This window comes from Carassius auratus, chromosome 43 (assembly GCF_003368295.1).
Source record: "Carassius auratus strain Wakin chromosome 43, ASM336829v1, whole genome shotgun sequence".
Lineage (NCBI taxonomy): Eukaryota > Metazoa > Chordata > Actinopteri > Cypriniformes > Cyprinidae > Carassius > Carassius auratus.
Window position 1 is genome coordinate 22,132,206 of NC_039285.1, and position 13,211 is coordinate 22,145,416.

Below are 13,211 nucleotides of genomic sequence, written 5' to 3' on the forward strand. Positions count from 1 at the left end.
TAATGGATTCATCCATACTGACATCATGGTGATAGACTGATTGACAATGGACATTTTTATGCTTCAGTTTTAAAGTTTTTAGCACTTTATACATGTTTACATGCATCTGTCACAGATAAAAGGTCATGCAATGGATCCCATCACTATCTGCATGGATGATTAATTGCCAATATATGACAATGAGCCTTATTGCCCGTGAAATATCACCAAAGTTAATCTTAATGATGCAGATTCATGAAGCTTTAAGCATTTTAAGTATCTGTCATAGAGAAAACTGCAAAATGCATTCGCTCTGTCCCATCGTGATATCATTGTGCATGATTAATGGCTAATGATTAATGGATGATGTCATCCGTGATTAACTCTGATTGATTCCAGGACAAACTGTTCTTCTGGGATGTGCTAGCCGTGAGTCAACATGGACTTCCCATGGACTTCCCAGTGACAGGACACAGATCATGCGCGTGATAATGTGCCATTACATAAGCATTGATGATGACTACAGTAAGCAAAGAGGTCGTTCGAAAGCAACTAGGGCTCCTTTGTTGACTGCAAACACACACACACACACACACAAGGCGCGCGCTGTTGTCCAGGAGGCGTAGGAGCCGCTCTTCCCTCCGCGCGCGGCTCTGGCCCCATCAGTGGCCGCATAGTTGTCTGATGAGTCAGGAATGTGGTTGCATGCCTTACACATGAGCTATTACTGAACACAGGCCCCAGTAGAGCACAGCCAGTGCGCTCATTCACAGACGGGCGGGAGCGAGCGAGAGGGAGGAGGCTCAACAATAGAGAGCAGGAGCGCGCAGAGCCCGAGTCAGAAGTGAAGAGACGCGCGAGAGCAAAGAGCGCAGCTGCGGCGGCAGCTCAACACACACAAGCCTTTCCATCCCCTGATCTTCAGAGGAAGCATCTCCACCTCTGTTCTAGCGCTCATCTGAGCTCCGAGTGGATTGTGGAGGTTTTCTGCGTGTGGCCTGGATGCCCGTTGACCTGGTGATCCCTCCTCCGCTGTGGACAGACATGCACGAGAGCGAGATGAGGCTGAAGATGCGCGTGAGGCGCATCAAAGAAGGGCGAGATCTGAGAGGTGAGCTGGAGAGAGAGTGTGTTTCTGTGGGACTGAAAGGTTTTGCATGCATCTTTGGGCTATTTCTGATTAATTTCTCCTTCCGTTTGATGGTGCATCATTGCTTCACATTATCTATGCATGATATGTGTATGTAAATGCAAACTCTCATTCGCTGTGTGTTATTGCATCTCACTGACCTCCTCATGTTTGGACATTGATGACAAGTGGCTTCAGGGGTGCAGTCGATTTTTAGTCACCTGTCATCAAGAGTTTCCATCACTGATACATTGTCAACACAGAAGAAGACTTGCTTACTTAATCATTTATATATATATATATATATATATATATATATATATATATATATATATATATATATATATATAATGATTTTATAACACCTGTATTTTTGAGTACCTTACATTATACATCTATTTTGGTTTCTATATAAGAGAAAATAGATGCTATCTTTGATTTTTTTAATGCATATTATTTACTTATTTATATATTTGTTTGTTTGTTTATTTTATTTTTTGTGAATGTTTCAAACGAAACCTTTAGGTCTTAAGTTACATGTGTGATATTTGAGAAACTCGTCCCAAATGATGAGGTAATGTCATGTGTTTTGTCTTAATCATCATTTACATGTAATTTATTGCATTGTGGGACAAAAGTTCAGATGAAGAATTGCATTACAATTTGAGTTGATTTTATTGTCCTTCGATCTATATCATGTGCTGACATCAACAGCAGAAACCTGATGACTGTGAGATTTGAAATATGACATTGTGTCATCCCATCAATCTGAATGTGTCTGAACTTGCTGGAGTATCACTTCCCCCTCAACAAAATTAGCACACTTGTTGTAAGCTCCTGCTAAGCCAGGCCCTAAACAGATCTGTATTTAGTCCTCATGCACATAAGCACAGCCACAACTCTGCTCTCGTCCCATTAAAAAAAAAAGATATACAGTCTGCACAAAACTAAATGTTCTTATCCAAAGTGACTCACAAAAGAGAAACAAATGCAATTAATTAAAGAGCCAACAATAATTATAATATACCATGGCAGGTTTATTAGACAGCTATTAGATCACACCAGTATGTACTCTGAAAGCCTGTAAGAGTAACTCCTGCGCACCGTGTGGAGCACTGAGGATATTTTGGGGGACTGATATCATTGAGAGGGGATCTATGCTGCTTTTCCCTAAACCCTCATTCAGAAACTGTAATATTTCAAACCAGATGTTCAGGAGAACCAAAACACATTTTTGTGGATCTTGCCACTAAGTTGCTAAGTCACCACTTGAGGTTCGCTGTTGTTATTTTTCGATATATCCGTCTCGTTTTCCAGAACAAATATTGAAACAATATTAAATCGAGATGCATGTAATGAAGACGCACAGTGAGCTAAGAAGTCTTGTTTTCTGAGAAACGGATCAAAATGAAGTGAGATTATGCCTAAAACAAGAACAAATATCTGCCAGCAGAGTGAGAAAACTATTTTCTGACCCCCACTTTCTCATATTTGTACTTGTTTTAGGCATAATACCTCTCAAGTAATTGTCTTGATTTAAAAGTAGATTTTTGTACTGGAAAATGATTATTTATTAATTTATTTATATTTTTTGCATTTTAAATGTGCATGTATTTATTTATTTTTTTACTCCAGCAACATGTCAGACTCTTCAATGCAAGCACTTTCTGGAAGTTTTGCGATTTATCCAAAACAAGAGGGTTGCTTGCAACACAGAAGATGTGTTAAATCTACACTAAAATCAATAATGAAGTCATTTTTATCTCGGAGAGCCGCATGTCATGCAGCCCTCAGAGCGGATTTGCTCCTCCCATCTGTCCGGCAAACACTAGGACACGCTGACATCATGCCTGTGGAATCTCAGCCATCAGGACGGCCAACCAGATCTGCACTAATTCAGTCAAGGCACTTCACATCTGCTGGCCTTTTCTTTTCCTGCATGGCCTAGAAACTGTCTTTCACTTTGGCTTGTGATGTCATAAAGCAGGCAAATCAGGCGTGGGATGTTAAAACCTCATGTCAGAGCATGTTCGCTCCGTCTGCATGGTGCCAGTGCACTGAGAGCTAGTCAAAACTTCTGGGGTGCATATGTGTGTGCGTGCGTGTCCCGAAGAGGAGAGACGGCCACCCGCGTGTTGAGCGATGATGTCATCCTGCTTGGCGGTTGCTTTTAATAGCTGGAAACAGGCAGCCCTTGAGCTGGGCCTTAAAGGGCCAGGTGCTCCTTTTAAACAAAGCATGTAGCTGATTTGAATATTCGGCTTGTGCTTTTATATAATCAAAACTGACCGAGTGAGTGGTTTGAAACAGCTTCCTGGTAGCTTGTTGAACTCTTGGCGTGAAGTCAATGGCCTGGGGTTACACCGGTGTGAAACGAGTGGCACTGACACTTCTTTGCGTGACAAGAGCGGGTCATGATGTCATTTATGACTCACGTGAAATGTTCTTTTAAACAGGTCTGTTTGGTTTGACTCACATAGCATATCTAATGGCCTTGTCGAATGATGTCATCTGAACGTTACATCGAAAAGTCCAGAAATCTTTATCTGCTTGGAAGGGGGTTAGATAGACAATGTTGAATTGGATGAAATGAATGGACTGATGGATGAATAATTGCCTTCTCCAGTCACATGCATCTGCTTACAGACTCTTCATGCGGATGAGATCATCTGCTTTTTTTGCTCGTATTCAAATGTTTCACTTCTTCTGTCGCTATTTTGTTTCTCAGTCTCTCTCCATTTCGTAAGTCTTGATTTGCATGAGCCTGTATGTCTCAAGCAAACTCAAACACTAATTCAAAGTGATGTCATTGCCCTGTCTGCCGGCTTTTCTCGGAGCCTGAGGTAACATGTCTCAGATGTCTAGATGAGCGAGTACTGATTCCACATCAGCAGTTCCTCTTTTTTGTCTTTATTTCAGTTGTTTAAAGGAGTAACACCATCACATTGTGAATTTGAATAGTGCTGTTTCACGATTGAGGCCAGCAAATTAAGGGGGTAAAAATGGTTTCATTTGAGATCCCAAAATAATTGCAGATGGAAATAAGGCTAAATCTGGTAGAATGCATTAAATGGAAAATAGTTATGTTAAAATATTGTACATGGTGCAAACAAACAAATAAATACTGAGGCCAGTACATGGGTGTGTATGTGTTAAACAAGTCACAAATGTAACTTTATGCACAATTTTAATTACACACATGATATGAGTTGTATGAAACCACATTTTATAGACCCTCTTGTCAAGCTGCTTTGAAATGATATTTAATGTGTGGTATATTTTTTAGAAGTGCTATACAAAAAAAAAAAAAAAAAAAAAAAATTAAATATAATAATAATAATAATAATAATATATTCTAATACTGCTTAGAAAAAAAGTTGTGTAAACTAAATATTAATGAAATGTTTTATTTTTATTTTTGCATTATTATTATTATTATTATTATTATTATTATTATTAGCACAATTACGTATAACATCTAAAAGTCTATAATTTTTTGGAGGTCCTTAGCAATAAAACGTTTAAAACCCTCTGCTAGACTACATGACTAAAAGCTCATTTACACAAGAACAATAACTATATCAAGTCTACTTCAAAGTATGATAACATTATTCATTATAAGCTGATTCGTCATCAAATGATCAACTGGGGGAAAAATCATTCTGAAAGTGATTCCAATGATGTTGTTCCTTTGTTCCAGGAGTTGTGGCGTGGACTTGCTATTCTTGTGTTGAACAATTTAAAATTATGTCTTATTTTTATCATTGTGGTTCTGGCCCATGGTGTGAACTGGCCTTTAGAAGCAGGGACCATTCACAATGAAAGTGTGTGTGTGTGTGTGTGTGTGTGTGTGTGTGTGTGTGTACGTGCTTCCTCTGAGCGCTGGTTGGGTGTCAGTGTTCCTGTGGCCTGCCTCATTCCCACTGTGTGATGCTGGTCACAGGGAGCGGAGATGAGATCATGCAGGAAGCAGGAGACCAGAAAACCAGACACTGACACCCTATCTGCCTCGTAAAGTGGCAGAGCTCAGCTTTCACCAGCCCATTGGTTTTCTCATTTCCTTTTCAAAGACAGGGTAAGCCACTCTTGCAACCCAGCAGTAGTGTAGACCGATACGCTAGCGAGAGCTATAGTGGTTAGAGACTGGATTCCTTGAGCGAAAATCAAACATGGGTTCAGAGAGTGTAAAAACAATGCCACCGTACTGCAAGGAACAAAAGATTTCTTCATCCTTGTTGAGGGTCATCTACTGTACACTAAGTGTGCTGGATATTCTAGTGCAGGATGTTTCTACATAGCGGAAAGGCTTCTTGGCCCCTGTGGAGTATGTGTTTGGGGCTCATGTGTAATTCAGTCAGTAAGGATGTTTGGAAACCCCCTTCATTGTTACTGTTATTCCATTCTTACTGTAAGTAATTGAGTTTGTTGCAAACTGTGTGTGTTAGAAACGGTTCTCTTCTTCTCTGTACTCTTTCAGGTGGCTTTGCTGCTTTCTCTTCCTGTTTTCCTGAGCTGTGTGAGAGTAAACCAGCCACTATTCTACCTCTCAGCCTGTCCCAACCCTGTTTACCTGTGGCCAACGTCGGACCCACTCGCATCCTGCCCCACCTGTACTTGGGCTCCCAAAGAGACGTCCTCAATAAGGTTGGTAAACCTCAAATTATATAAGAAAAATAATAATATATGACCTACAGACACCTTCAATATCATCAAATCAAGAAAATGCTTTAAGTTTCTAGCACTTAACAATTCTTGCCATGAAGATATAAAAGACGTATCTTGCATCATCAGATAACTAGGAATAGTTTTCTTTTTTTTTTCCTGGAGGGTGTTTGTACATACCTTGGAACAACTGAATTGTAGCGTATCTCATCACTTACTTAGATAACAGGCAGCTGAACGCATTCCCGGAAATACTTTCATTGATGTTGGGTTGTTAGCCCTGTCAAGTTGACATGAAACTCACCACCAAAACATTTTATTATCTTTCTACATATTTCTTATTTACAATAGCTTTAGCATGCGTGACAGACTCACTGATAGGAAGAATGTTCAGACTCACTCAAGGAAGAAGTTGGATGTTTTTCTTTTTTTCCCTAGTTCTATATTTGTCTGTGGAATTCTGTAGAATTGATCTGGCTTCATGAACTTCTTCATAACTTCCATCTTTTCACAGGAACTGATGACTCAGAATGGAATCACTTACGTTCTCAATGCCAGCAACACCTGCCCCAAACCTGACTTCATCAGCGACAACCACTTCATGCGCATTCCCGTCAACGACAGCTACTGCGAGAAGCTGCTTCCTTGGCTGGAAAAAACCAACGAGTTCATTGGTAAGAACGTCAGACTCTGTGGTTTGCTGAATGGACGGTGGAGAATTCTAGAAGCAAGCTTTTAAGAAGTTAGAGAGGTTTTGTCAACACAAGCCATCTGTGTATCAGCATTTGAGGGAGGTATGAGTGAGGTCAGCGTTCGAGGTGGGCGCGTGAGGTGACCTCATGCTTTGTGTGCAGTTGGACAGTGGAACTGCTTTTGACCGGTTTGCTATTCTCTGTGTCCACAGACAAAGCCAAGGTGTCAAACTGCAGAGTCATCGTCCACTGCTTGGCTGGCATATCCCGCTCTGCAACCATTGCCATTGCCTACATCATGAAAACTATGGGCCTGTCTTCAGATGATGCCTACAGGTAACTGCAGCTCTTTGGAGGTTCAGATGATCTATGGACTGCCAGACCAAGCCTAGACTAAGGTCCAAGGTTGTTTGCTACCGGTCAAGCTGGTGGAACAGCATAGTCATATTATTAATCAACCAAAAATGCTGGTAACGAAGCCTGATATCAGCATCCCATGACAGAGTCCCCACCATGAGATACTTGTATTCTTAAGGAGCTTAATAAGCCTCTGTTGGTCCACCAGCTAGATCAAGACCAGACCAGCAATTGTTTAACTGTCTCTAGACAAAGCTAAGAAACCAGTTGAATTGTGTGATCCCATTGAAATTTGTTTGTATCTTATGTACTTTCTGTAGGTTTGTGAAGGACCGTCGGCCATCAATATCTCCAAATTTCAACTTCTTGGGTCAACTGCTGGAGTTCGAGAGAGGCTTGCAGATGAGGAAGGGTCTACCCTGTGACCCTATAAGGTTATCAGGGAAGCCAAATGAAAAAGTGGAGGAGGTTCAGAAGATGGAACAGGAACGTTCGGAGGGCGAACGCTGTGACCAGAGGACTCTTCAAACTACAGAGATCACCGTAAAGCCTCCGTTGCCTACATCACTGCAGAAAGACCTAAGCTCCCTTCACCTGTCCAATGAACGTATCCTTCAAAACAAACGGCTCAAGTGCTCCTTCTCCCTTGACATCAAATCTGTCTACTCCTCGAGCCAAAACCAGCAATCTTTTCCAAACTCCTCATCGTCAGACTCTGAAAACATACCCAAACTCTGCAGACTTGACCGCCTGAGGAACAGCAATGGCGTATGCCAGTACCCTTCAACTACGAACCACCCAAGCCCTACGGAGTCACAGTATACTGATGTAAAGTCCAGGATGAGCCAGCAAAGCGAGAGGTGGGAAAATGGTGGCTTGGAGAGGTTAACTCTTTCCCTCGATCTGAAGCAGGGTAACTGCGGGCCAAGACCCCAGGATGCCATTTGCGAGACCAACTTGAAGGTGCCTTCTTTCCTCAGCTTGCCGCTGGGTACGTCTGCTTCTTGGACCATGCATAGAGGCTCAAATGAGGCCACCACCCCTATCACACCCACGGGTGACTGCCATTGTTTCTTAGGCACTAATGTGACACCATCTGGAACCGGGAGCACCATGCACTTTGGCAGCAGTCCTGTCTGTGGCAACTCCAAGCCCAGCAAACACGGAAGGGACAAAACGCCAGAGCCACTGGACTTTCAAAACAATTGGCTCGAGGATGGGAAAGCAGTTGTGTGCAGTGTATCGCAAGTAGACATGAAGTACAAGCGCCGCAGCTGCCAGATGGAGTTCGAAGAGGGTATTAACACAACACAAAGCAGCGAGGAATTTGGGAAGCTGGGCAAGCAGTCCAGTTTCTCTGGCAGCATGGAGGTCATCGAGGTATCCTGACAAAGATGACAATCTAACTCCAGGGAAAGCTGCTTATTTATTACAGAGTTCTGTTGTTAAAGAGCTTTGCATCTAAGATGGACTCGTCTCTGCCTCCTTTTTCAATCAAGGGTAGAAAATGGGTAACGTAGGATACACTAAAGATGGCACTCACACCAAAGACCTCACGGAGTGACCTTTTTCTGGCATGTCTTCCTGTGGTACACTAAAAATGAAGGAGGACTGATGGAGGACATCCTTTTAGCATGATCATTCAAAGACACTATACATGAAAGAATGAAACGAGTGTGTGTATTTGTGCATTTATGCTGGTTTTGATGCAAATTAGGGAAGTCGCACTTAAGGGGGAACTGTATGTATGCCCAACTTTGAGAAGATGTAATTGCTGTGCGACTATTATTTTTTTCATTGCCCAATGTTATATTTACCTATAAATTGAGTAAAATAGGGCAGTTGCATTCAATAATGTCCCTATTCAGTGTTATATTTTTTATGAACAGTGTAATAAAAGAGTGGAAATATGAAGTGTATGTTCGAGCTGAGGTTCTCTCAGATCTACTACTGTGCACTGAGCATGCTCAGAACGGCTGGCTACCTACAGACAGACAAGCTGCATCCAGCAGCACTATGTACTAAGCTGTAAATCTAGACATATTTACATATATATGTAAAAGACATTTACTTCAACTTAAAAGGTCTATTTAAAGTTTCATGCATTTTTGCTTTAATTTATTGTATTGGTTTCATTCTGGCAATGAGCAATAATATATTATTTGAAAACTTTCCGGTCTTTGTCTGAGTCTCTGGTGCAAATACAACACAAACACACACACACACACACACACACACACACACACACACACACACACACACACACACACATTTATAATGATTTAAAATGGGAGAACTACAATACATGTACATACACATTACTTGTGAGTGTTATGTAAGTGGAGAACAGCCATAAACTTCTATTGATTTTAAATACCACTAATTATAAATACTTAAAAAAAAAAAATTATATATATATATATATATATATATATATATATATATATATATATATATATATATATATATATATTAGGGCCGGGACTCGATAAAAAAAAAAAAAAAAATCTAATTAATTAGAGGCTTTGTAATTAATTAATCGAAATTAATCGCATTTTAATCGCATACAAATATTTGATCTGAGAACAGTGAGAAGTAATTTTTTTTTCACATGGATTTATAGTATACCATTGAATAATGACTGAATAGATAAGCTTAAGCAACAAAATATTGTTTATTTTTGCCATGAAGTGTAGCAATAGCATATTTAGAAACAATTTAGAAATAGTACATTTCAGAAATTCAGGAAGCGTATAGGTGCTGGAACCTTCTGTAAAGTGTTTTTTAAGTAAAACACAATACTGTCAATTACATTCAGAACATTAGAAACACTGACTATTAGAAAACATCTCTCTGTTGCTTCAGAGGCAGTCCAACTCTCAATAACCTTGGCCAAAACATTAAAGAGTTCAACATAAACTGTTGCACCAACAAAATAATACATAGTTCAACATAAACTGTAAAGTCCACGCTAGCAGCTATATGTTTTGCGTTGAGGTGATACTTGAGGCTCGATGTGTGCTGCGGTGATATGCGAACGCTAGTTGGTGCTCCAGTATAATCGGTCCGCCGAAACTCATCCAGTGAGAAACGTTCCGCGGTGCAAAAATAAGTTATTAAAAATTCGGGATTTTTTTTTCTGTAATTAATTAATCTTAGTTAACGCGTTATTTTTTGTGTAATTAATTAATCTCAATTAATGCGTTAAAGTCCCGGCCCTAATATATATATATATATATATATATATATATATATATATATATATATATATATATATATATATATATATATATATATATATATATATATATATATATATATTTATTGTATTTGTATTTTATTTTATTTTTTGCAAATGAGAACATCACTGTATGTCCAAAGTGGGATGTTTACTCGGATTTATTTAGATGGATGGATGGATGGATGGATGGATGGATAGATTGAGGAAACGTTCTTCCAGTAACATTAATAGAACATTCATTCAAAGTTATTTGGTCTTTAATGTTCACCAAAATATTATTTAAATATCTCTCGAGGAACATTTTCTCTGAAACAATTGCAACCCGTTCACATCAATCTGCGTATGTATATATATATATATATATCTACCAATCAGCAGATGGAGACGACAATCCCCTGCAACAGATTTCCAAATATTAAAGTTACAATCAACATCGAAATCTAATTGTGTGTAAGTGAGGTTCATTAGTAAGTGTTAGAGACTGATGTGGAGGGTGTTGCTTGGAGGAGACAGACTTGTGATGCTCTGTTATAAACTCTCCATTAAGCCACTTGACAAAGGCAAAGATTTGTGTTCTGTATTCTATATGGTCAGGATCTAATTTAGGCAGCGTTTCTGTAGGTGTCCATGTGTGTGTGTGTGTGTGTGTGTGTGTGTGATCAATAAAAAAGAGTTTTAAATCAGTTACAGCAAATAGATTTCAGACAGCTCAGCTGCACTAATGAAGGCTACCATTCACTCGCTAATGATCTGCACCTCACTGAAGCCACAAACACACACACAATTTACAACTGTACTTGACTGACTGAGTGGTTTAAAATCTATGAGCCCTAATTGTCTTGTGTGTGACAGATTCCTTGTTCGAGTGTAATTAAGAAAAGGACATAATGACGAGCGCATGAGAAAAAGCCCATAACACACTCAAGCAGAGCATCTTCTTCTGGCTTCATCTTCATCAATCGCTACATTTTGTGTTGTTGTTTTTTTGCATGTGTAAAATGTTGTTAATGAGAGAATCGCAGCTGGTTTCACCTAGAATGAGTTTGTGTGTGTTTGCAGGCCTGTGCGTGAGAGAGCGTGTGAACACACGATAAAGAGAACAGTTGATTATATCCAGACGTGACACAGTAATGTGGAGCCTGGCGCTCAGATACAAACCCTCTGCATGGAAACTGTTAAAGAACGATTATGTCATCTGGACATTTTTCCCTTTCCATGATCTAGAAGCAGCTCGTCTCATCCCTCTTTTCTCTCTCGCTCCTCCTCTAGACTTTCATAAGCAGCACGCAATGAACTACTTTTCTTTCAACAAATACAGGCCAAGGGAATTATGGTGCATGAATAAATACTTCATTGGGGGAAATTTGGTTTAAATGTCAGAATAAATGGAGATTGAACAGCTGACGGATGATAGTTTAGGAGATGTTTACTTTTGCAATGGCCCACGACGCTCGATGGGATGTGAGGAATTATGATTCAGTTCAGGGTTATTGTCGCTAACTAAAACCACAACCTTAACAGTTTTTTTGTTTTTCTACTTGAGATAAAATAAAATAAACATGAATTTAAATAAATAAATAACAATGTTATCATCTCTAAACTTATTTAATATAAATAAATAAATATATATATATATATATATATATATATATATATATATATATATATATATATATATATATATACACATATATATATATATATATATATATATATATATATATATATATATATATATATATATATATATATATATATATATATATATGTATATATATATATATATATATATATATATATATATATATATATATATATATATGTATATATATATATATATGTATATATATATATATATATGTATATATATATGTATATATATATATATATATATATATATATATATATATTTTTTTTTTTTTTTTTTTTTTTATTTAATATTTCCATATTAAGCGCTAAAATAACTAAAACTAAATAAACTATACCACAAACTAAACCTGCATAGACATAGAAAGGACGATAAATAAAAATGACACAAAACAGACAGCAACATTACTAAAACTTTAACTAAAATTTAAATATAATATAAATTAAAATATATATATAAAAAAAACTGTTATAAAAATTACATATAATGTATTTTTGTTTTATTACATTTTAATTACATTAAATTTTTATTATATTTCATACAGTATTAAGTACATATTAGGCACTTAAATAAATATAAACAATCTAAAACAAGAAACTTAAACTGCATAGACACATTTTTATAGATATTTTTTTATGAAAATGAATAAAAAAAATAAAAAAAAAACTAAATAACATTTTTAGTTTGTTTTTTATCATTATTTTTTTTATTAAATTAAATTAAATTAAATTAAATTAAATTAAATTAAATTAAATTAAATTAAATTAAATTAAATTAAATTGTATTTTATTTTATTTGATTTTATTTGATTTGATTTTATTTTATTTTATTTTACGTAGTCCAATGAATCATACAAAATAATACCAGAAACATACATCACAAAGAGTTAATAATTCAGGGTAGCCTATATCAATAGTCTTTGCTCCCATGCAGATTCTGACTGCGTCTCAAACCGTTCTCAACAGCGCTTTAACACTTTCTAAAGTGCATCTATTTTTGCAGTTACAGCAGAGAGTGATCGTCCTTTGTTCCATTCATAATATATGAGCAGGTAATGCAATGCTATCTCAAGTCTCGTGTCCTTTAATGGCCCCCTGCACAACAACCAGGCTTTATGAATAAATAATATCACTGCAGCTTCCGCAGAGGAGAGCAGTGGTCAGCATGTGGTCAGATATCAGCGCAGGGTCACTGACTCCTCTTTAACTGGACTGTCCTGAACAACAACAACATTTTTATTTTATTTTTATAAATCACACATTGGTACATGATCATCTGATTTAAATAAATGTCAGACCAATGTGTTTATTGTGCTTATATTGACAGTAAAGACATACTGAGTTATGAGATTTACTTTGACTTTTCATTCAAACATGCATCTGTAAAAGAGTAACAGATTTTGGTGCATTTTAGATTTTCAGTGTCCAACAATATATAAATAATTAATTTCGCTGTTATATCATTTCGGTCCAACAATTACATTTTCAGCACAAATTAATAATC

General features: G+C 37.5%; 1 protein-coding gene across 1 annotated transcript; it reads left to right on the top strand.

Annotated features, from left to right (window-relative positions):
* The first annotated feature begins 659 nt into the window (after positions 1 to 659).
* dusp8b (dual specificity phosphatase 8b) lies at positions 660 to 8,989 on the top strand. The gene is made up of 5 exons (XM_026231408.1): positions 660 to 1,090; positions 5,586 to 5,752; positions 6,285 to 6,444; positions 6,675 to 6,798; positions 7,140 to 8,989. Exons 1-5 carry the CDS (start codon positions 982 to 984, stop codon positions 8,206 to 8,208), a joined length of 1,629 nt encoding a protein of 542 aa, XP_026087193.1. The 5' UTR covers positions 660 to 981; the 3' UTR covers positions 8,209 to 8,989.
* Positions 8,990 to 13,211: the final 4,222 nt, after the last annotated feature.